This window comes from Neolamprologus multifasciatus, chromosome 7, assembly GCF_963576455.1.
Source record: "Neolamprologus multifasciatus chromosome 7, fNeoMul1.2, whole genome shotgun sequence".
NCBI classification, from domain to species: domain Eukaryota; kingdom Metazoa; phylum Chordata; class Actinopteri; order Cichliformes; family Cichlidae; genus Neolamprologus; species Neolamprologus multifasciatus.
This window is the reverse complement of record NC_140445.1, coordinates 11660254-11685921: the sequence shown is the minus strand read 5'-3', so window position 1 is coordinate 11685921 and position 25668 is coordinate 11660254. Positions and strand designations below refer to the sequence as shown.

Here is a 25668-nt window from a genome sequence, read left to right as displayed (position 1 = left end):
CTTGTTTCTTTTAATAGTAACCCAATTAGAAAAAACAAACAAACAAACTGTAAGGAACATATCTTAGGACTCCACTTAGCAATCAAAAACAACATTTTTTTTCTTTTACCCTCAAGATAATAGGCGTGTGGATTCAGTCTGGATGTGTAGTTACTGAATAGGTTATTCAATTGTTAATTAATAATTAAATAAGCTCCAAAATCCCTATAAAATGCATGCTCTGCATGCAAACTAATGACTACTTGGAACCAGGAGAGAAGAACAGGCGGGGAAAAAAGACAAAAAATAATTGTGTGTGTGTGTCCCCGCAGGCTGAGGCAGAAGTGGCATCCTTAAACAGACGTATCCAGTTGGTTGAGGAGGAGTTGGATAGAGCTCAGGAGAGACTGGCTACTGCTTTGCAGAAGCTGGAGGAGGCTGAGAAAGCTGCAGATGAGAGTGAGAGGTGATGAGCTTTATGTCCATCCATCTAAAATTTGAACTCTCTGTCTGTAGAGTTAAGTTGTTTGCTATTCTTTATGCTCCTCTTTATGAATGCTAGTGTGTTATTGAAGGTACAGTTGTTTTTGTTAAACTATTACTGTTACTACTGTTAAGCGTGGGACATGGCAAATACATCCAGCCTTTTTTATAAGGAACTCCTTCACTTTAATTTGAGTTTTCAGCTATCCAATCCTGTACTATACAACCCAGTATTGTATTTACTATGACTTTTTGAACCATGATTCAGCTCTGTCATAGTCTTTCATGACTTTAGAGTAGTTACTGTACATCTGACAGCTAGCCTGAGAATAGTGAGTATAAGATTCAGAGTCAGATAACTTTATCTATTCCCATGGGGACAATTGAGAGCATGGAGAGTGGCATATTTAATACAGAGACAAAAAATTTCACAGACACACACAATATGTATCTCTCTCTCTCTTTCTCTCTCACTTTCTCTCTCTCTCTCTCTCTCTCTCTATCTATATATATATATATATATATATATATATACACACACACACACACACACACATATATATATATATATATATATATATATATATACACACACACATATATATATATAAATTCCACTACTGTATACACTGCTTATTCCGTCACCTTTCCTGTTATTCAGAGGAATGAAAGTCATAGAAAACAGAGCAACAAAAGATGAAGAGAAAATGGAGATCCAGGAGATGCAGCTGAAGGAAGCCAAACACATCGCTGAGGAGGCTGACCGCAAATATGAAGAGGTGTTGTATTGCTGTTTTTTTCATGGTTATTGCATGATGTCCCGGTTGGAGAAAAAACAACAACAACTAATACTCTACACAAATTCTAAGTAGGTTCTCAGTGTATAGTGAGGTTACCTTAAAAAAGAAAAATGATTATACGGCAAAAAGTGGACAAAAAGTTTGGACATAGTGTTTTCAGTGGAAGAAAGGTTTTGTCACTCATCCAAGTGACTCCTTCAGTCTCAGCTGACTGCAGGTTCCCCCTAACCTCATAAATATACATTTGCATAATGACCATTGACATTAATGTCATTGATTGACACTTCACCCATTGCCTACTGGTGGTGGTCAGAGGGCCCGGTGGCGCCAGTGTTCGACAGCCTCGCCTCTGTCAGTGTGCCCCAGGGTGGCTGTGGCTACAATGTAGCTTGCCATCACCAGTGTGTGAATGCGTGTGTGAATGGGTGGATGACTGGATGTGTAAAGCGCTTTGGGGTCCTTAGGGACTACTAAAGCGCTATACAAATACAGGCCATTTAGCATTGATTGGAGGCAATTGGATGGCAATTTGCATATTAATGATCAAGGAACTGACCTAACAGCCCACTGTTTATTCAGTGGTGCTATTTTCAGTAATCTTGCAAAGCTAAGGTTGGGGAAACCTGCAGTTAGCTGAGACTGAAGAAGTCACTTGGATGAGTGACGAAACATTTCTTCCACTGAAATGCAACGTCCAGATGAACAGAGTCAACTTTTTAGGAATTCCTTACCTGGATGATTGAGCATGCATGAAGATAAAATCATTATAGATTTCCAAGTTCAAATTCAGTGATCCAGTGTTTTACACAACTTGCCTTGTTCACCCATTCATACAAGCACATCTTTCTATGTAAGTGCTTTCTATCTAACATGCACACACATTCTTAAATTATTGAGTACGCCAAAGGATATTTGGCATGCAGACTGGAGGGATTGAACCACCAACCTTCCAATTAGCAGATGACCTGCTCTGCCATGTGAGCTACAGCTACCCCAAAGGCTTACTGACATTATATTAAACCCTATGTATTAAGAATGGGATGTTGGTTAGTATGCATTTGAAGGAAGATGAGCAAATACTTTTTTATGTTATTTGGGATGACTTAAGTGTGTGAATATCTGCAGGTTGCACGCAAACTGGTGATCCTGGAGGGTGAATTGGAGCGCTCAGAGGAGCGTGCTGAAGTAGCTGAGGCGTAAGTCAATACCTGCACTCCAAAAACACTAGCAAGTGTCACTTACATACATACATGTTGTCATGGTAGAGATCATGTGACTCCTACCATCACAAAATAATCTTGCTCATTTGTTGTTTTAAATAATATAATTCATACCCGTATGTCTAGATTAAATAATAGTGGGATCTCTAAGTGTTGCATGGATGTCATAAGAATTCTCTTAACAACTGCGACTAATGATCACTGCTGTTTAATCTACTTATTCTATTTTTATCTCTGCTTTGTGTGACATAAAATACAAAAATTGCAAAGCAATGATTTGCAATTATTTGTGAAGATTTAACTTATTTTGGAATTTTAGCTCTATAAGTGATCTAAATTACAAATATTATTGTAATTGTTTAATTTTCTTGTGATGCACGACTTGAATGCTTACTTAACAATTTCATCACAAATGCAAAGTGTTATTGTGGGCTGTCATCAAGTAGGACATAAAACTAATGACACAGAGACATGAGGTTGTACTATGAAGCAAACGTAATGGCTGCAGGCTTATTAAGCTGGCTCTTTTTTTAACCTGGCTACATCATCATGGCAGCTTATGCTGTATACTTAAACCTCATCCAGAGGAGGTCATAGTCAGAGCTTTAAATTAATATCAGTTTAAGCACCCTGTTTTCTTAGAATAATTCAGATTTTTAACTGTGGGATTATGTAATGTACACAAACCTGTTAGATTGGGATTTTAGAGCCGTAGAGCCAGCTAATGCAAAGATAGTCCTGCCTACATAGTATACCTCTCTGGCTGTGTGTTGTTCTTTCTTTCTGTGTTTTTGTGAATGAATGCATGTTTGCACAACCACTGTCTCTTTGGCAACCACTGATCCTCCTCACCCCCAAACATTTTGGACTAACTCGTGCAGGAGAATGAGGGAGCTGGAGGAGGAGCTCAAACTAATGGACCAAAATTTCAAGTCCATGATGTGCTCAGAAGAAGAGGTACTTACTGTATGAACACCACTGAGGTCTAATTGTGACCTGCTGTCTTGTGCTCCTTTGACCTGCAGCCTCTTTACTTTTCCATCTATGTTTTCTATATTTCCCTCTTATACTGCACTTAAGTACTGCTGATATTCTACTTTCTTTCTTTAAAAATAATAAGACCAGCAAGAATCCATCCATCCATCTGTACAGTGGTGCTTAAAGTATTTTTTTAATATTTCAGAATAAAAATAAACACAATTATATAAATAACACTGAAATTGTGTTCCCTCACATCAGTGTATTGTTTGTCACCTATTAATATTTCTTTAAGGAAATTAGTCAAGTGTTTTAAAATGAAAAAATACATTTACTTTATTGAATTAAAATATTTGTTAGTAGAGACAGTAGCCTTATGGCCTTCTCATTCATTGGGTAATAAAGACAAAGCACCGAGAGACGGATGAAGACATTATAGGGACTTTATATACCTTGCATCCATGCTTGCGACCAATTTAGATTTACCAGTTAAGCTAACGTGCATGTCTTTGAGCTGTGGAAGGAATACCTGGAAGAAACTGATCAAAGACCATGCACGCTCCCTCCAAAAACAGATTCTAACCAAGAGCCTGGCGGTTTTTGTTATAAGTCATGTAGTCTTTTATTAGTCAATGTCTGAGTTTAGTCTCTTCTGCTATTCTACCTTTCAAGTCACTACTTTCTCTTCTTTTGCTTTTCATCTTTCTTACATTGGTCAGTAAATCAGGTGACCTTGAAGAAGAGCTGAAAAATGTCACCAACAACTTGAAGTCACTGGAAGCACAGGCTGAAAAGGTACAGTAGGAGCTGAGGGGTATTTAGCCTGAAGAGTGGCCAGTCAGATTGTATATATATGAAATATAACCCGTAAAAATACTGTAAAATACCTGTAAAAATATAACCTGTAAAAAAGTGGGACCAGTCACTCGGCCTCACCTCAAACAAATCTAAAGACATCAATAGAAACCCTATATCCATTCAACAAAACGCATTTATAATTTGCTATGAGGATACAGACACATAAACAGTCCATAAATAAATGAAACTTTGTTTCAAGTTCAGCGGCATACAGCAAAATTGACTTAAATGACATGATGGAAATTGTCATCATGATAATTATTTGATTTGTGTCCATTTCCATTTTTAGTTTTAAATTTAAGGTTAAACTGAATAGGTTTCCACGTTTCCAGCATCTTTTTGATTGAAACACATCACTGAAAATTAGAATCAGCTATAATTTTATCCACATGGTTAAAAGTTAGCGATAACGCCTGGGAAAACAGATGGAAAATACTTACATAAAGTACTCAAACTGCTGTTAAGATTTTTTTTAAAGGCCAACTGCACTCATGAAATGGAAATGTTGTTTAAACACACTTTGTGAACGTTTGTATGTTATTTGTTTATATTTCAGTACTCTCAAAAGGAGGACAAATATGAAGAAGAAATAAAAGTTCTTACTGACAAACTGAAGGAGGTAAAGTTTTTCCAGTCTAGTTTTATTATTATTATTTTTGTTGTATACTAATTATGATTTATGGAGTAAGCTGATGCTTTGCTGTGGTTTGGATTCCAGGCTGAGACCCGTGCAGAGTTTGCTGAGAGGTCTGTGGCCAAGCTGGAGAAGACCATTGATGATTTAGAAGGTAGTCCACACACACCTCTTATCTCTGCCAGTACTTCCACTAACATGTCTGCTCAGTGTCCCTCAGTGAACAATAAAGTCACACACAGTTTCACTTATGGGGTGTTGTAACTGAACTGGCACTTTGTTGGACAGCTGTGCTCTGCAGTTACAATTTCCTGAATAAAGCCAATGATAAGTGGAAGGACCAAATTCCTCTAATCCAGTTATGGTGTCTTTGCTTAATTTTAATTGCTTAATTTTGAAACCTGGAAAATGCCTGGTACTTAGAGTTAATGCACTTGGCCGTCATTCTGCATGTTCATTTATATTTATAGTAATGCAGCAACTATGAGAAATGCCACTAAGACAAAAAGCAAGAATATTTTTTATTTTATGACACCTTAATAGAAATGGACTTCATATATAGTTCTTTCCTAGTTTTAGGGACTAAAAGCCCTATTTAGGCAAACATATACAATACTTTATTCTAGAAACAATACATGTAATTTCTCAGAATTCTAAGTTTAATCTGAATTTTGGAGATGTCCCCACTGATTTTTCTCTTTTCAGTGGCCCTACTCCTCTTCTGTAGGTTTAATAATCTTTCTTTCCCTTAATAATTTAAATCATCATTTAAAAGCTGAATATTTTATCTTTAGATGATGAGATAGCGTTTATTTGTTAGTTGCAGTTGCCCACAACCGAGATGACAGACCTTGCAGACTGTACATACAATAAACAAACATCACATTGGGGAGACAGGTCAGGCTAGGTAGCAAAAGGAAAAACAGTGAAATGTGTAACGCAAAAGGGTAATCCAGGAGAAAAAGAATGCACAGATATCATCACACCCAGGTATTTACCCAGGTTGACTTTGTTTCTTGCATATTTCACACACTTACATGTTTCAGACCAAAAAAACAAATACTTTTTCATAGCACAATATGCCACAATGAAGGTAGTTTGCTAGCAAAATGACTAGTTGTAAAACTTGATGTTGCTGCTATAATAATTAATTAATTAATTTTTTTTCTTTTGGGCATTTTTGCCTTTATGCCATTCATGGTGGTATGCACCCACACCTAAACATTCAGATATCGGTTTGACTGTTTCCTAAGATTTCTCTTACCCTAATACTGATAGAAAAACATATCCACACATCTTTGTGGATCTAGAAACAGATAACAGTGCGTTTGTCAATATTTGTCTTTGTACATAAACACAACATTGAAAACATTGTTGTCAAATGATGTAGACTTTTAACATGGTGTTTTGTGGTTGTAGTTCTGATATGTGAATTCATTAATTATTTTCATAACAGTTGTTGAATGAAAATAGTTTGATCTTGGTTTGAAGTGCTTACATTGATACTTATCCTGGTGTCTGTGGTATCAAGGCTAAATTGTACCAACCAATAATTCCAGTTATTTGTTAAATTTGTATCTTTTCCTTACTAATCAAAGTCAGGGATGTTGGCATTTGCTTGACTAAGCTCAGGTTTGGCTGTCTGTTGTCTTGGTGAGCTGAAGTAACAAGCTGATGTGATGGCATTAACACTTGTGAATCGGTATGAAGATTTACAGTTTAAACTATTTTCTTTTCTTTTTCCTGTCTTCCTACTTCTATCCGATCTCTGTCTCTCTGTGTGATTAATTGTTTCCGTGTCTCAATGCCCTCCTTTAGATGAAGTATATGCTCAGAAGCTGAAGGGCAAGGCTCTCAGTGAGGAGCTGGACCTGGCCCTCAACGATATGACTACACTGTAGAAGTTGTCTTACTTCTTCGCTGCCCCTCTTTCCTGTCTGAACTCTACTGCCTGTTTGCTGTTCTTTTTCTCCACTCCACAGTGCTACTGTGTGGTAAAAGAGTAAGCTATTTCACAGGACTGGTCTTTTTTAAAGAAGAAGGTTGAGCTACTATTTTGCTGTCCTCTCTTTAGCAAAATGTTAGTTAAGCATTTCTGTTTTGTCTTTCCCCTGTAATAAAGCTGTCTTCACTTCTCAACTTTCTCTCAGTTTTCCTTGTCACTCTCGTAATTCGTCAGTTTGTCAGTTCGTAATTGTGTGTGTATTTTACCCAGTCATGGGATGGCCACATCAGTGAATTCCTAGTGCCTCTCCCAAGCACTAAATGGGGATGGTTCCATCAGGAAGGGCATACATCATAAAACCTTGGCCAAATCAAATATGTGGATCATCAGTCCTCATTAACACTGACCGCTTCCTCTGCACTTGGCCAACAGTTTGCTGGTGGAATTTGTAAATGCTAAATGTAATGTGATTGATAGTACTTTTCTACTCTCCCGGAGCATTCGAAGTGCTTTATACAACACGCCACATTGACCCAAGCACTTTTTTCTGTTTTCTATGCCTTCAAGTGCTTTCTATGAATGGGGCATTTCTATCAATGGATGCATCGGTATCTTGCCCAAGAATATTTGGCATGCAGGCTGGGAGAGCCAGAGTTCAAACCACCAACCTTCAGATCAGCAGATGACCTGCTTTACCCCCAGAGCTACAGCCACCCCTGTAATGAGAAGAAGAAGAGAGGGGGAAAGCATTTTAGGAAGCAGTGCGAAAGAAAGAAAGGCAGGAGTATGTGAGCTGGCTGATATAATGGAGAAAAGGAAGTTATGATGTGACAGGATGTGTAAAGAACCTGTTCACAGTTGTCCAATTCGTCTGCCTACCTGCCGTATCAGTCCTGCTTATTGTTTCTTGCACTCTTGCTATGATCAACTGATTTCAGTTTGTGTGTCAGAGGAAAAGCTGGCCAAGAAACCAGAGTGACATTGAAGTTGAGTAAATGCTGAACCCAGAGTAACATGAAAGTAATGAGTAGTATATCATGTCTTTCTCCTGGGTGTAATTAAGTAAGGTACTGCATTACTTTTAAGAAAAGTGTTCTGTGTAATATGCGTAATAACTTTTTTAGCAATACTGATCACAACAGGGGAAATACCTCCAACATGCACAAATATTTGATCACGCAGCATATAATTAATTTGTATGGATGTAATGTCTTTGATATGCTGCTTAGAGATGGTGGTGACTCTCAAAGTGGAGCCAATGAGCCGAGAGGATCTCAAAACTGGATTATAGATGGCAGACAGTTGGTGTTGTAAGCCACCACCTCTGTTCAAAGATTGCCATTCACAGTGGACAAAGATGGCTTCTTTCACTCCTCTTTCAAACAATCTGTCTTCTCAGTCCAAGGTGGCTCTTCTATATTGTGCCTCTCCAATGTAGAGGTCTGAGCATTCCTCGCTGCACTGTACAGCATACAGGGTTTAATCAGAGAAACTCAGGAGAGTCTTCTCCAAGCATGGCATCCCAGTGTACATCAGACCCAGGCATACACTCCGACAAAAACTGGTTCATCCCAAAGACAAAACTCCCAAACCGGCTACATAGGGAATGTTCCATTTGTGTTTCTGATTCTCCCTAGTTGGTGTCTGACATTCTTTTCTGTGCATCTTTGCTGATTTGATTCAATTCAATTCAATTCAATTTTATTTATATAGCGCCAAATCACAACAAAAGTCGCCTCAAGGCGCTTCATAGATACAGAGAAAAACCCAACAATCATATGACCCCCTATGAGCAAGCACTTTGGCGACAGTGGGAAGGAAAAACTCCCTTTTAACAGGAAGAAACCTCCGGCAGAACCAGGCTCAGGGAGGGGCGGCCATCTGCTGCGACCGGTTGGGGTGAGAGAAGGAAGACAGGATAAAAGACATGCTGTGGAAGAGAGACAGAGGTTAATAACAGATATGATTCAACACAGAGAGGTCTGTTAATACATAGAGAGCGAGAAAGGTGACTGGAAAGGAAAAACTCAATGCATCATGGGAATCCCCCGGCAGCCTACATCTATTGCAGCATAACTAAGGGAGGATTCAGGGTCACCTGGTCCAGCCCTAACTATATGCTTTAGCAAAAAGGAAAGTTTTAAGCCTAATCTTAAAAGTAGAGATAGTGTCTGTCTCCCGAATCCAAACTGGAAGCTGGTTCCACAGAAGAGGGGCCTGAAAACTGAAGGCTCTCCCTCCCATTCTACTTTTAAATACTCTAGGAACAACAAGTAGGCCTGCAGAGTGGGAGCGAAGTGCTCTAATAGGGTGATATGGTACTACAAGGTCATTAAGATAAGATGGGGCCTGATTATTTAAGACCTTGTATGTGAGGAGCAGGATTTTGAATTCAATTCTGGATTTAACAGGAAGCCAATGAAGGGAAGCCAAAACAGGAGAAATATGCTCTCTCTTTCTAGTCCCTGTCAGTACTCTTGCTGCAGCATTTTCGATTAGCTGAAGGCTTTTCAGTGAGTTTTTTGGACATCCTGATAATAATGAATTGCAGTAGTCCAGCCTGGAAGTAATAAATGCATGAACTAGTTTTTCAGCGTCACTCTGAGACAGGATATTTCTAATTTTAGAGATGTTGCGCAAATGGAAGAACGCAGTCTTACATATTTGTTTAATATGTGCGTTGAAGGACATATCCTGGTCAAAAATGACTCCAAGGTTCCTCACAGTGTTACTGGAGGCCAAGGTAATGCCATCCAGAGTAAGAATCTGGTTAGATACCATATTTCTAAGCTTTTCAGCGCCAAGTACAATGACCTCAGTTTTATCTGAGTTAAGAAGCAGAAAGTTAGTGGCCATCCAAGTATGACGAGCTAAATAACCAGGGCTGCACATAAGTGGTCCGCAGGTGCGCATTCGCTGTCAAAATAAAAAACGCGCACAAGATAAGAAGTTGCAACGCGTGTTTGCGTACATAAGATTTTCTGGAGGAGGACAGACATTTGTTTAGAACTCTTAAAGATGTCGAAGAAGCTCCTTTAAGTAATTACTTAAGTGTTCCTCCACCTCCAAAGAAATGTCAGAAGGAGTCCAAACCACAAAAGAAGCGCGTATTCTCGGAAAAGTGGTTGTGTGGTGAGCTGGCTTCAAACAAATGATGAACGCACAGAGATGTGGTGCAGAATGTGCCATGAAAATCCCACTCTAGTGGACAAAAACACTGCCTTTTATATGGACGCAAACGCGCGTTGCAACTTCTTATCTGGTGCCCACTTATGTGCACCCGTGTAAATAACATAATGTTCTGCCGGGTGTGTTGTTGGTTTTCCCTCGATTTCTGAGTCGAAACGCGGTATGTTACTGGGACCAGTAATTTTAAGAAAGGCCCCCATTAGAACCCGTGAGAAATGCAAGAAATGCATTATTGCTCAGTCTGCAATATCTTTCCTATAACAAACACCAATTGCAAATAACATACTAAAAATAAACCTGAAAATCTGTTTAGAACAGTGTACTATGTTGCAAAGAGTGAACTACCACTGGCACAATTTAGCAGTCTTTGCAAACTTCAGAAAGCAAATGGCCTAGATCTTGGTTCCACTTGCCTCTTATCCGTGACTTCAGTGGAAATTTCAGATTGAGGATCTGACACAGACTGATTCATGTTCTACACAGTTCTTACAAGTTCATAGAAATTTCTGTTCAATTAGAACCAAGTATTTGAGTTGATGATTGTAATTTTTATACAATGTTGTAATTTGTGTTTCAACAATTTTTTGATTAATGTTTTGTTTCCTTTACAATATTATACATTAAAGTATAATATTGTAAAGGAAACAAAACAGGAAACAAAACATCAATCAAAAAATTTGCTCTCTTTTTTATTCGGGCTACTTAAATTTATTTTGGGCTACCAAAAACTGAAGAGTCCCTGCCCGAAGGGCTACCAGGGATTTTGAAATTTTGCGAGCCCTGCTTTAAGACATTCCTGCAGTTTAACTAATTGGTGTGTGTTATCTGGCTTCATGGACAGATAGAGCTGGGTGTCATCTGCATAGCAGTGAAAATGTATGCTATGTCTTCTAATGATGCTGCCTAGGGGAAGCATGTATAATGTAAACAGAATTGGTCCTAGCACTGAACCCTGTGGAACTCCATAATTAACCTCAGTGTGTGAAGAGGACTCTCCATTTACATGCACAAATTGGAGTCTATTAGATAGATATGATACAAACCACTGCAGTGCAATACCTGTAATACCTACAGCATGTTCTAATCGCTCTAATAGGATATTATGGTCAACAGTATCGAATGCTGCACTAAGGTCAAGAAGGACAAGCACAGAGATGAGTCCACTGTCAGAGGCCATAAGAAGATCATTTGTAACCTTCACTAAAGCTGTTTCTGTGCTGTGATGAACTCTGAAACCTGACTGAAACTCTTCAAATAAACCATTCCTCTGCAGATGATCTGTTAGCTGTTTGACAACTACTCTTTCAAGGATTTTTGATATGAAAGGAAGGTTGGAGATTGGCCTATAATTAGCTAAGACTGCTGGGTCTAGAGATGGCTTTTTGAGTAAAGGTTTAACTGCAGCCACCTTGAAGGCCTGTGGTACATAGCCGATTATTAGAGATAGGTTGATCATATATAAGATCGAAGAATTAATCAATGGCAGGACTTCTTTGAGCAGTTTTGTAGGAATGGGGTCTAAAAGACACGTTGATGGTTTGGAGGAAGTAATTATTGAAGTTAACTCAGAAAGATCGATTGGAGAAAAAGAGTCTAACTTAACATCAATGGTACTAAGAGTAGCTGTAGATAATATTACATCTGTGGGATGATTATTGGTAATTTTTTCTCTAATGATAAAAATTTTATTTGTGAAGAAGTTCATGAAGTCATCACTAGTTAACGTTAAAGGGATGGTTGGCTCAAAAGAGCTCTGACTTTTTGTCAGCCTGGCTACAGTGCTGAGGAGAAACCTGGGGTTGTTCTTATTTTCTTCAATCAGTGATGAGTAGTAAGCTGTTCTGGCTTTGCGGAGGGCTTTCTTATAAAGCAACAAACTATTTCTCCAGGCTAAATGATGATCCTCTAAATTTGTGACACGCCATTTCCTCTCCAGATTACGAGTCATCTGCTTTAGGGTACGTGTTTGAGAATTATACCACGGGGTCAGGTACTTCTGATTAGAGACCTTAGTTTTCACTGGAGCTACAGTATCCAGAGTCGTACGTAGTGAGGAGGTGAAATTATTAACAAGATAATCGACCTCTGTTGGGGTAGCGTTCAGATAGCTGCTCTGCTCTGTGTTGGTACAGGGCATTGACGATGATAACAGTGGCTGGATTATATTCTTAAACTTAGTTACAGCGCTTTCAGAAAGACATCTACTTTGATAAAGTCCACTCTCCACTGCTGCATAATCAATTATTGTAAATGTAAATGTTATCAAGAAATGATCAGACAGGAGAGGGTTTTCAGGAAACACTGTTAAAAACTAGATCATTTGATGAAAGCCCAATTAGGATAACCACATGTGTTTTAAGAGCTTTCTTTATATGTGTGTGTTCTTCTTTTCCCCTTCTGGCTTAGAACGTTTTCTGCCCGGTGTTGTAGGGTATTGATTACTCCATGTGACATCGATAATGGAATTGGAATTAGAGCAGGGCGATATGACCAAAAATATTTTTCACAATATACATTTGAAAATTTGTGATAACAATATAACTGACGATATAATTGACACTAGACAAAATACTTTACAAGTCCACAACTTTATTAGTGGGAAAAAAAAACATCAATGTATTTTCACTTAAACAAGCAGTGGATTATGTGGATTAAAGCTATATAAAAATGTAACAGTGCAAATGCAAATTCCTTGCTGACAGTTTAACCAAAAGACATTTCCAGTGGAAATTGGCTGACATATCCTCAGCATAACCATGTATAATATCCACAAAACTTAAAAAGAGGTTATTCACACACACACACACACACACACAGTAATATTATGTTGAAGCACAGTACGTATCATTCCGCGAGCCTCCTGCCTACGATAGCCGTAATGCTCCGACAATCTATCAAGCGGTGCAAGTTTGTAGCTTAGCAAAGTCCTACTAAAACATTTGACAGATTTTCAAGCGCCGTGTACCACATAAAATCGTTTCCAGGTCAGTAAACACAACCAGAATTCATACATAAGGCAAACGGGATTATAAGGGGCACTGTCGATTTTCAGAAAAATCAAAGGATTGATTTTAAGTGTGCCGCATTTTCCAAAAAACACGGTAATAACGACAGCCCACTAGCATGGTCTACCAAAAATAGTAGGGATGCAACGATACCAATTTTTTCAAACCGATATGATACCGATACTTGGATCTGAGTACTTGCCGATACAGAGTACAAAAACCGATACTTCTACCACACACACACACACACACACAAATGCAATGAATTGGAAGACAGGTTTTATTTATTCTCTGCTGATAATAAATAATATCTTAATAAAAATGACCACAAAAAAATTTCAAGTGAAATTTAAGCACTTCTGTTAAATTATTGCAGAGTCTCCACATTGTAATTTAACAAAATATCACTGAACTATTGGCACTGTCTCGAGCTTTCAGAATAATAAATAAACACTTCTGTTTGGAATAAAATAAATACAAATTAGGTTTGAGAATAAAATAAACTTTTAAATTATTGCAGAGTGTCCATATTATAAACAAACAAACAAAATAACGAAAGTATTTAGCATTGGCAAACGAACTCCCCATCTGTCCGTGGATCATCAGTCCACTGTGCCGTTAAACCAAGGACTGACATCGCACACACTGCTTGTCTTTACCTCTTTAGAAAGTTTTGGCACCATTATCTCCCTGATGTGTGGGCAGCTGGGAATTTCATATCGCAGCTCGAGTATGCTGAGAAGACGGTGCAATCCTATGTTTTCCACGACCGGCATTGGCTGGTCATCCAGAGCAATAAAATGAGTCAGAGCCTCTGTTATTTTAACTGCCCGTGGATTTTCTCTTGACATTTTTCATCGCTTTTCCAAAACCTGAGTTAAAGTTGGCTGTTCCGGTCCACACTGCTGACATTTTGTTTAGCCTAGCTACAGCAGCCTCCAGTTTCTCTTTTTTTATCTGGAGCCGCCAGTCTCACTCGTCTAACCCTGTGCCTGTTTAGCGCGGGATGTCCCCCTAGTGGCCAATCTAAAAATCTACAACAAAAATGACAATCCACCCTCTGATTAATGACATAAGTTAGTATCGGTTCATGCTTAACTTTTACGAGTTAACCGATACCACATTTTACAGTATCGGCCCCGATACCCGATACCAGTATCGGTATCGATGCATCCCTAAAAAATAGTGCTTTGTTGTGTATCTGACGGACGAAAGCTAAACCAGTTCCACACCACTGAAGTTGCAGCATTTTTACAAACCAATTCTGGTTCATCCGTTTCATTCAACGATCCACTTTCGCCTTTCTCATTCTCCGTCGCAGCCGTGCTTTTTCCGCCATGTGCCGCCATCAATCAGTATTGGATTACAGTGGTCTTTGAGCTTTAAGGTGGCATGGCATTAAAAGCGGGTGTGATTCTGTTGTGGAAATCACTGAATGCACTAAGAAATACTTCCAGAAATCACTGCCTGTGAACACAGTTCACTGTACCATTAGATGTATGTTAAAACTCTACCATGCAAAGAAACTTCATCATCTTCTGTGCACCAAAGGTCATTTAAAATGGACTGAGGTAAAGTGGAAAAGTGTTCTATAGTCAGACATATCAAATTTGTGAATTCTTTTTTGGAAAACATGGACGCTGTGTCCTCTGGACTAAAGAAAAGGGACCATCTGACTTGTTATCATGGCTCATTTCAAACATACATTTCTGATTGTATCAGGGTATTATTGTTGTCTATGGAACTGGCAGCAGTACATCTGAAAATTCACCATCACTGTTGTATCTATCGTACAATATTGTATACAGCATAAATACAGAGTTTAGCCCAACATGTGGTCCCATCCAAACAATGTCGTTTTTAGGGACGGCCTTGCATAGAGAATGCTAAACCAGTGCAATACTACATCTATTACAAAAGCATGGCTTTGTAGTCGAAAAGTCTGGGTGCTGAACTAGCCTACCTGCACTCCAGAAACTTCATCAATAATTATAATGAGTTTTTCCTTCCCACTGTTGCCAAGTGCTTGCTCATAGGAGGTCATATGATTGTTGGGGTTTTGTGTATGATTGTGGGGTCTTTAACAGCATAAACTGTTATGCCCATTCCTACAAAACTGCTCAAAGAAGTCCTGCCATTGATTAATTCTTCGATCTTATATATGATCAACCTATCTCTAATAATCGGCTATGTACCACAGGCCTTCAAGGTGGCTGCAGTTAAACCTTTACTCAAAAAGCCATCTCTAGACCCAGCAGTCTTAGCTAATTATAGGCCAATCTCCAACCTTCCTTTCATATCAAAAATCCTTGAAAGAGTAGTTGTCAAACAGCTAACAGATCATCTGCAGAGGAATGGTTTATTTGAAGAGTTTCAGTCAGGTTTCAGAGTTCATCACAGCACAGAAACAGCTTTAGTGAAGGTTACAAATGATCTTCTTATGGCCTCTGACAGTGGACTCATCTCTGTGCTTGTCCTTCTTGACCTTAGTGCAGCATTCGATACTGTTGACCATAATATCCTATTAGAGCGATTAGAACATGCTGTAGGTATTACAGGTATTGCACTGCAGTGGTTTGTATCATATCTATCTAATAGACTCCAATTTGTGCATGTAAATGGAGAGTCCTCTTCACACACTGAGGTTAATTATGGAGTTCCACAGGGTTCAGTGCTAGGACCAATTCTGTTTACATTATACATGCTTCCCCTAGGCAGCATCATTAGAAGACATAGCATACATTTTCACTGCTATGCAGATGACACCCAGCTCTATCTGTCCATGAAGCCAGATAACACACACCAATTAGTTAAACTGCAGGAATGTCTTAAAGACATAAAGACTTGGATGGCCACTAACTTTCTGCTTCTTAACTCAGATAAAACTGAGGTCATTGTACTCGGCGCTGAAAAGCTTAGAAATATGGTATCTAACCAGATTCTTACTCTGGATGGCATTACCTTGGCCTCCAGTAACACTGTGAGGAACCTTGGAGTCATTTTTGACCAGGATATGTCCTTCAACGCACATATTAAACAAATATGTAAGACTGCGTTCTTCCATTTGCGCAACATCTCTAAAATTAGAAATATCCTGTCTCAGAGTGATGCTGAAAAACTAGTTCATGCATTTATTACTTCCAGGCTGGACTACTGCAATTCATTATTATCAGGATGTCCAAAAAACTCATTGAAAAGCCTTCAGCTAATCCAAAATGCTGCAGCAAGAGTACTGACAGGGACTAGAAAGAGAGAGCATATTTCTCCTGTTTTGGCTTCCCTTCATTGGCTTCCTGTTAAATCCAGAATTGAATTCAAAATCCTGCTCCTCACATACAAGGTCTTAAATAATCAGGCCCCATCTTATCTTAATGACCTTGTAGTACCATATCACCCTATTAGAGCACTTCGCTCCCACTCTGCAGGCCTACTTGTTGTTCCTAGAGTATTTAAAAGTAGAATGGGAGGGAGAGCCTTCAGTTTTCAGGCCCCTCTTCTGTGGAACCAGCTTCCAGTTTGGATTCGGGAGACAGACACTATCTCTACTTTTAAGATTAGGCTTAAAACTTTCCTTTTTGCTAAAGCATATAGTTAGGGCTGGACCAGGTGACCCTGAATCCTCCCTTAGTTATGCTGCAATAGATGTAGGCTGCCGGGGGATTCCCATGATGCATTGAGTTTTTCCTTTCCAGTCACCTTTCTCGCTCACTATGTATTAACAGACCTCTCTGTATTGAATCATATCTGTTATTAACCTCTGTCTCTCTTCCACAGCATGTCTTTTATCCTGTCTTCCTTCTCTCACCCCAACCGGTCGCAGCAGATGGCCGCCCCTCCCTGAGCCTGGTTCTGCCGGAGGTTTCTTCCTGTTAAAAGGGAGTTTTTCCTTCCCACTGTCGCCAAAGTGCTTGCTCATAGGGGGTCATATGATTGTTGGGTTTTTCTCTGTATCTATGAAGCGCCTTGAGGCGACTTTTGTTGTGATTTGGCGCTATATAAATAAAATTGAATTGAATTGAATTGAATAGAGATTGTTGTTGTGATTTGGCACTAAAACAAACTGAATTAAATTAAATTAAATGCTTTTTTAAGCCAGAAAGGAAAGCTGAAAATCGAGACTGTGTAAGTTAATAAAGCTTTGGTAATGATCAAGAATATTGCATCCATCCATCTTCCGCTTATCTGGGGCCGGTTCACGGGGGCTCCCTCTCCCAGGCGACCACCTCCAGCTTGTCCGGGGAAACACCAAGGAGTTCCTAGGCCAGCCGAGAGGTATAATCTCTCCAGTGTGTCCTGGGGCTGCCCCAGGGCCTCCTCCCGGTGGGACATGCCCAGAACACCTCACCCAGGAGGCATCCTTATCAGATGCCCGAACCACCTCAACTGGCTCCTTTCAATGTGGAGGAGCAGCAGCTTTACTCTGAGCCTCTCCCGGATGGCTGAACTCCTCACCCTATCCCTAAGTGAGATGCCAGCCATCGTTCGGAGGAAGCCCATTTCTGCCACTTGTATCCGCAATCTCGTTCTATCGGTCAATATCCACAGCTTGTGACCATAGATGAGGGTAGTGACATATTGTTTACAGATTTACTGGTAAATCAAGAGATTCGCTTTTACACTCAGCTCTCTCTTCACCATGACGGACTGATACAGTGTCTGCATCACTGCAGCCGCAGCACCAATCTGTCTGTTGATCTCCCACTCCCTACCCCACTTGGGGCAGGAACTACTCCCTGTCCCGGAGTGGGCACTCCACCCTTTTTCAGCTGAGGAGGGTAGTGATCCTGAAATATCAATGCTTCTAATACCAATACAGTGGAACCCCGACTTACGAATACCCCGTTTCACGAAAAATTCAAGTTACGAAGGCACTGAACGGCAATATTTTTGCCCGTGTTACGGCAAAATGCCCGAGTAACGAAATCCGCTGGCTCTGATTGGCTGAGCCTACAATGCCCACAGTGCCTTCCGAATCATGTGACAACCCCTTGGCTTCCATACTTAAGCTTCGCTGTTCCACTTTAACAACGTATTGTTGTTGTAGTTAGCGATTAGCCTATAGCCTATCGTTCAGCATTGCCTCAGTCAAAACGCGCGATGGGTGCTTCGACATACAAAAATTTTCCACTTACGAAAGACCCTCGGGAACGGATTAATTTCATAAGTCGGGGTTCCACTGTACTTCCATTTCATGTTGCAGGATCAATTCCCATTCACCCTAGAGCCAGGCCCGGGAGGGTGAGGGTGAAGGGTGGGTGAATGGGGCCCCGGTAACCCTATCCCAGGCAGGGCGAACTGTTCCCTTGATCCTTCAGTCATAGGAGTCTTCTGAATTGCTCTTTGTCTGGTTCCTCACCCAGGGACCAGACAAAGAGCCATGAGAGTCCCTACCAGGGGGTAAAAGCCCCCAGACAACATACAGTGGCTTGCAAAAGTATTTGGCCCCTTGAACTTTTCCACATTTTGTCACATTACAGCCACAAACATGAATCAATTTTATTGGAATTCCATGTGAAAGACCAATACAAAGTAGTGTACACGTGAGAAGTGTAACGAAAATCATACATGATTCCAAACATTTTTTAAAAAATAAATAACTGCAAAGTGGGGTGTGCGTTAGGGCTGGGCAATATGACCCAAAATTCATATCTCGATATTTTTTAGCTGGATGGCGATATAAGATATATATCTCGATAATTTTTTTTAAGCCATAAAGTAAGAACAAAAAGAGAGTTCTTAGTTGAAGCTGTTTCCCAGATGTCACACAGGCACTTTTATTAACATACAGCATAGATGTACATGAAAAAATTACTCAAAAATAAATTATGAGCTTTTATTAATTAATAATGCTCCATAAATAAACTAAAACAATGTTGTTTTTGTGCATAACAAAAAGCTCACAATTGTGCAGTCAAAAAGTAAATTAAAAGACGCTGAGCATAATAACAAAGAGACAGATTTCACAGCTACTCTATTCCCAAGTTCTACTGTGTGACTGACAGCTTGGAGTTTGAAATCCTGTTCGACTCTGAACAGGTGCCATTTATGGTCCTTATACACATACAGTACGGTAATATTACGTTGAAGCACACTACGTATTACTCCGCAAGGCTCCTCGGTAGCTGTAATGCTCCGACAAGCCATCAAGCGGTGCAGCTCCGTAGCTTACCAAAGTCGTACTCAAACATTATTTTGACAGATTGCTGAGCGCCTTGTACTACATCGGTTCGCGGTCATCAAGCACAACCAGAATTCATACATAAGGTGAGCTGTCAACTTTTGAGAAAATGAAAGGATTTTAGGCTGTGCAGCCCCTCTGGGCTGCATGGCGTTAGCGTGGTTAGGTCGTTAGCTTGGTTAGCTCGTTAACACGTTGATGCACAGTAACTCGTTAACGGAGATTTGCCGTGTCCATCTTGTCGCTGCCTGCAGGTGAAGCGATGGGGGAGGAGGGGGAGTTGTGTTCAGTGACGGAGAGAGGCGAGGCAGAGTAACGTTGCGTAGAGACAAAAGTGGACGAAAGAGAGGCAAACTTGCGGCTCCACAAGTATAATTATAACGTAACATAGACTATATTGATATAAAGGATATTATCACATCTTATATCTCGTATAAAAATGTATTGATATTTTTAAAAAACTCGATATATTGCCCAGCCCTAGTGTGCGTAATTATTCAGCCCCCTGAGTCAATACTTTGTAGAACCACCTTTTGCTGCAATTACAGCTGCCAGTCTTTTAGGGTATGTCTCTACCAGCTTTGCACATCTAGAGACTGAAATCTTTGCCCATTTTTCTTTGCAAAACAGCTCCAGCTCAGTCAGATTAGATGGACAGCATTTGTGAACAGCAGTTTTCAGATCTTGCCACAGATTCTCGATTGGATTTAGATCTGGACTTTGACTGGGCCATTCTAACACATGGATATGTTTTGTTTTAAACCATTCCATTGTTGCCCTGGCTTTATGTTTAGGGTCGTTGTCCTGCTGGAAGGTGAACCTCCACCCCATTCTCAAGTCTTTTGCAGACTGCAAATCTTTCTTCCAAGATTGCCCTGTATTTGGCTCCATCTATCTTCCCATCACCTCTGACTAGCTTCTCTGTCCCTGATGAAGAGAAGCACCCCCAGAGCAGGATGCTGCCACCACCATATTTGACAGTGGGGATGGTGTGTTCAGAGTGATGTGCAGTGTTAGTTTTCCGCCACACATAGCGTTTTGCATTTTGGCCAAAAAAGTTCCATTTTGGTCTCATTTGACCAGAGCACTTTCTTCCACATGTTTGCTGTGTCCCCCACATGGCTTGTGGCAAACTGCAAATGGGACTTCTTATGGTTTTCTGTTAACAATGGCTTTCTTCTTGCCACTCTTCCATAAAGGCCAACTTTGTGCAGTGCATGACCAATAGTTGTCCTATGGACAGATTCCCCCACCTGAGCTGTAGATCTCTGCAGCTCGTCCAGAGTCACCATGGGCCTCTTGGCTGCATTTCTGATCAGCGCTCTCCTTGTTTGGCCTGTGAGTTTAGGTGGACGGCCTTGTCTTGGTAGGTTTACAGTTGTGCCATACTCCTTCCATTTCTGAATGATCGCTTGAACAGTGCTCTGTGGGATGTTCAAGGCTTGGGAAATCTTTCTGTAGCCTAAGCCTGCTTTAAATTTCTCAATAACTTTATCCCTGATCTGTCTGGTGTGTTCTTTGGACTTCATGGTGTTGTTGCTCCCAATATTCTCTTAGACAACCTCTGAGGCCTACACAGAGCAGCTGTATTTGTACTGACATTACATTACACACAGGTGCACTCTATTTAGTCATTAGCACTCATCAGGCAATGCCTATGGGCAACTGACTGCACTCAGACCAAAGGGGGCTGAATAATTACGCACACCCCACTTTGCAGTTATTTATTTGTAAAAAAAATGTTTGGAATCATGTATGATTTTTTGTTCCACTTCTCAAGTGTACACCACTTTGTATTGGTCTTTCATGTGGAATTCTAATAAAATTGATTCATGTTTGTGGCTGTAATGTGACAAAATGTGGGAAAGTTCAGGGGGGCCGAATACTTTTGCAAGCCACTGTAGTCCCTGGGATCCCTGGGACACACAAACCCCTCCACCATGATAAGGTAGAGAATTGCAGAGGGAAAGAATATTGAAGTCAGTCAAAAAGGAGACAAAATTACATACAAAGCAATTCTAGCCATCTTTTTCATTAAATTAGTGTGTTATTTCAATGTGTGTAGGACTACTTTAGTCCTATTTTTGTTGCTTCTAAGAATCTATATTTCATATTGAACAATCTGTATTTCATACCATAGTCTACTGTATATAACCTGTAGGCTGTACAACAGGCTTTATTTTACTATAGTAGGCTATAAATTAAAACAAGTTATGTGTTTATTTATCAGGAGCATTTCATTTCATTTGATCCTTGAACACCTGTTTGACTCAACTATTCTATTGTAAAACTCAAAGACTATGCATAACAACTTTGCATTTGAGAGCAATTCAATTTTTTTAGATATTCATCATAGACAGAACATTAATTTGGAAGGTAACTTGTGTCTTTGTTTCCAACTCTAGAGAAACTGGCCCATGCCAAAGAAGAAAATCTGGACATGCACCAGGTATTGGACCAAACCCTTTTGGAACTCAACAATCTATAGTGACCTTTACAGATATCGGTAAACGACAGCCTGAATGAAAGCAGGAGGAAAAACCAGATTCATCTTTCATAAAACTCCCAGGCTGCATCTCTAAAATAAATAAAGGAAATATGAGGGTTGCTATTCACATAATCTAAAAGCAGGAGCAAGAAAAACGCCTTTTGCAGTGAATGTGAAACTTCAAAATATCTTAGATATTGTCAAAACTTCAATCATTATTAAACTGAAATTAAACATCAATCATGGAAACAGCTATATTAAAAAACAGAAATTTATGTATCACAAGACATACAGTATGTGCATTGTCATCGTTATTAAAGGATAGTAAGATTAAAATTGTTTTAAAAAAGAAACCCAGCTATGTGATAAAAGAAGGTTTTAAGTATTATTACTTTTATTTCTTGCCATGGATGACATTTTAGGTTTCACCTCTTCATTTTGCCTTTGTTACTTTTCATGCTTTGTTCTTTATATGGAGATATGAATACTGATCCCTCAATAAAAGCCAATATATAGACATGTTGGTTTTGTAATTGTAATATTTTATTTTATAGGTCTGGAAATGTCATGGTAATACACACACAAACATGAGTTTTTGCTGCTGTTGTCATAACCACCACACCTTCAGTCAGACATGGAGTTAACTTGAGTTTGGAATACAGCATGGGTCTGAAATAGCAGGATAGTTAGTAAAAAAAAAAAAAAAAAAGTAAATTCTGCACTAAATATCCTTCTAACATTAAGACTTAATTTAGGCTTCTGCAGGAAATCTACATCCTAACTTACATAGTACTGGAAAACCCTTTACCCCCCTACACCATAACCAACTGAAGGCTCAGAATTAAAATACCAAAATACAAAACCTTGAATTACAGAGACAAAACAAAAAATCTCTAGAGAGCTGATCGGCCTGGTGATATCCTCTGAGTTGTGGAAAAGGTAAAAGTGTGGGGACCTTCCACATGCCATCAGTTCTTCTGTGTTGACAGACAAATTGCATATTTTATCATAGAAAATCTCCTGGACAGTTTTTTCAAATATTCTGTGTAAAATCATACATTTCAGTTTGTTTTTTTAATTAGGTACTTAGTTGGACACATTGTACTTGCTATTAAGCCTTGACATTATGGTCATATATCTGAGCCTTAAAACAGAATGGATGGAGACCTTTTCGCTTCACAATAATTAAATATCTTTTGAGCCACCTGTGCTTCTTTTTTAACACAAAAATAGGCGTCAAATTGACTTCAAAAACAGAATTGCCTGGACAAGTTAGAGAAAATCTAAAATGAATTCAAACACTTGGCATCAAATGTATACAGGTTCAAATATATAACTCACTTAAATCTTTTACAAACTTGTACAAACTTCTCATTAGTGATTACAATTGACTACAACTGATCATTTCTTTTTACCAAGTAACTTGACCAACAGCGTTGGTCAAGTTACTTGAAAATAGTAATTAGTTACTAACAGTGTTGGGACTAACGCGTTATTAAGTAACGCGTTACAGTAACTACGTTATTATTGTGGTAACGAGCACGGTAACTAGTTATTATGCCAAAATCAGGAACGCGTTAGTCGTTACTGGGATTTAGATAGGGTCGTTACTCGTTACTTCGTGTGGTGGCTATCGCGGAGCTTCCACAGATTCAGTAACATTAACAAGTGGTGGAGGCAGCAGGTGGATGAGAGAAAGGGGACGCAGAAGGAAAAGAGACCCGAGGCGGCCGCCGGTCCAAGTGTGAACTGAACTTCAGGTAAGAAGTTCTGACCTGCAGTCTATCTGGTCAGATATAAACCAAGTTTAGGTGGAGTTTATTTTCGTTATTCTGACTTTTTCCGTACTGCGTACCAGCTAGCATGACGAAGTTTCTATACAGCTGGGTGGGTGCTATGAAGTTAATGATGTTAAACTTTATTTTGTCCATAAGTTATTAGAGTTGCCAATCGTCCCGTCTGGTATTCAGAGAAAATATTACGCGTTTCTTATTGAGGTGAAAAGGAACAGTTTGTCCCGTAATTCAGCTACAATGAAAAAAGACACAAAGCTGGAGTTATTCTGTGTCTTTGCTGCACAGCTGCCTCTTCTTCTTTCATTCTCCCCCCTCCCTCTCCCGTTTCTACTTCAATCATGAAAACTGATCAATGATCAGCTGATCGTCTCTCTTGTTTGTTTATCGCCCACTTTGCGCCAGAAAGAGGAAACCAGCCGATGTCACGCTAAACAACAGCAGCACTTTTAAGCTTGATCAGCTGTTGTTAGAATTTATTTAATATTAATTTCTAGTATCAGCTGATGTTTGCTGGAGCCACAGCTGTAAAGGCTGCTGGTCATGATGTCGGTTTGGTTATCTGGTGAGAGGGAAACATGAAGATGAAACCAGGAGATGTCCTTACTGAATCATCAGAGCTGAACAGATGATGGAGAAACAGGTTTACCTTTTAGGTGACATGAATGAGTTGAAGGGACGTTATGAACTGTTTCTGAGAGACAAATAACACCAGGATCCTTTTCTAAGTAGCTGACAGCTGGTAACTGTGCAGGGGCGGGTCTAGCAAAGTTTTGCCAGGGGGGCCAGGTTGGGCATTAACAGGGAGAGGGGGGCACAAAGAAATACTTTTCTTTCTTATTCTCATTTAAAATGTCTGGCTTTTAAAAAATAATTATCTGAATCTTACAACAAAGGATTGATAGATTGATGCATATATACCATCAGAACAGTGAACATCACTGTCACAACAGCGTTTGTTTTCATTCAAAGGCTTTATGATTTTTCCTATAATGGTGGGCCGGTCTCTAGTCAAAATGCCAGTCCAGCCCTGTATGCAGCTCATCTGCAGTCTGGTGTTACCTACATCTTCCTATTCAGAAGGCAGAATTTCCGAGTTACAGTACAGTAAGTTGAGTACAATCAAAGCACCACGACTGCAGTTTTTGTGTTGGATGTAAAAGGCGCACATGACGCTGTGACGTAGGCTAGAATCATGGCAGCAGTCAATGACGGTCCAGGTGTGGGATTTCTCTCGTGGAAACATGCACATTATCTTTTCCTTTCTATTGGTAGGTGGCACAGTGCACTGTGGCAAGTAAGCAAGCTAGAAGACTGGCAAAGTTATGGAAGCAACACATTAACAAGAGAATTCTGAGTAAAACCAAAGTTACTTTCCCTAGTAACTAGTTACTTTGAAAGTAACGAGTAACTTGAAGTAACTGAGTTACTTTTGATAGAAGTAACTAGTAATGTAACTAAGTTACTATTTTAAAGTAACTTACCCAACACTGGTTACTAATTACTGATTACTCCTCCAAGAAAGTAATCCTGTTACTCTTACTGATTCCATACTTAGTTATTTTTAAAAACATGGTACACAACCTGAATACGTTATAAAGCAATAGACCTTTCAGCCCAATTCTATTTTTTCTGCATAATCCATCATATAAAATTAAATCAAATGAAAAAGTATTTTTAAAATGTGTTTTATTAGTTTTAATCTTTTACCTTTATGCACATTGCATCAAACAAAAATTAAATTATATGCAACAGATTTTTCTTACATTTAAATCTATTTTCTGCATATTCCAGCATATAAAAATATTTTTTTGTGTTTACACTTACTCTTTCGGATAAATGCAAGTAAAACACAGCAAAAATTAAATAGAATCAAAGATTCAACAGTACCAAGTCCTGTTGCTCTTAAATCTATTTTCACCTATTTAGCTGGAGTGGGGCCGGTGGAGGTTTGCCTGGTGCCAGTGCGGTACTCAGATTTGAAGTTTAATTTATTGCTGTAGAAACATGTTTTTGCCTAAGGCAAGCAGTAAAATGTAAAAAGTATAGGTCCAAGTATGGAACCCTGTGAAACTCCATTATTGATTTTTGCATTTCAGCAGAACTCCCCATTTACAT

At 39.4% G+C, this 25668-nt stretch overlaps 1 protein-coding gene across 5 annotated transcripts in view; it reads left to right on the top strand.

Moving 5' to 3' along the window:
* tpm2 (tropomyosin 2 (beta)) overlaps positions 1 to 22274 on the top strand; it is a 29549-nt gene extending 7275 nt beyond the window's left edge. For 2 of the 5 annotated variants that reach the window (XM_085167658.1, XM_085167662.1), the window contains 7 exons: positions 312 to 445; positions 1124 to 1241; positions 2388 to 2458; positions 4180 to 4255; positions 4875 to 4937; positions 5037 to 5106; positions 21675 to 22274. In XM_085167658.1, the coding sequence (XP_085023784.1) occupies positions 312 to 445; positions 1124 to 1241; positions 2388 to 2458; positions 4180 to 4255; positions 4875 to 4937; positions 5037 to 5106; positions 21675 to 21757 (615 nt within the window). In that variant the 3' untranslated portion in view covers positions 21758 to 22274. Of the gene's footprint in view, positions 1 to 311; positions 446 to 1123; positions 1242 to 2387; positions 2459 to 3363; positions 3440 to 4179; positions 4256 to 4874; positions 4938 to 5036; positions 5107 to 6770; positions 7088 to 21674 lie in introns of those variants that run through there. The other 3 variants (XM_085167660.1, XM_085167659.1, XM_085167657.1) reach the window with 3 other exon arrangements.
* The last annotated feature ends 3394 nt before the right edge of the window (positions 22275 to 25668 follow it).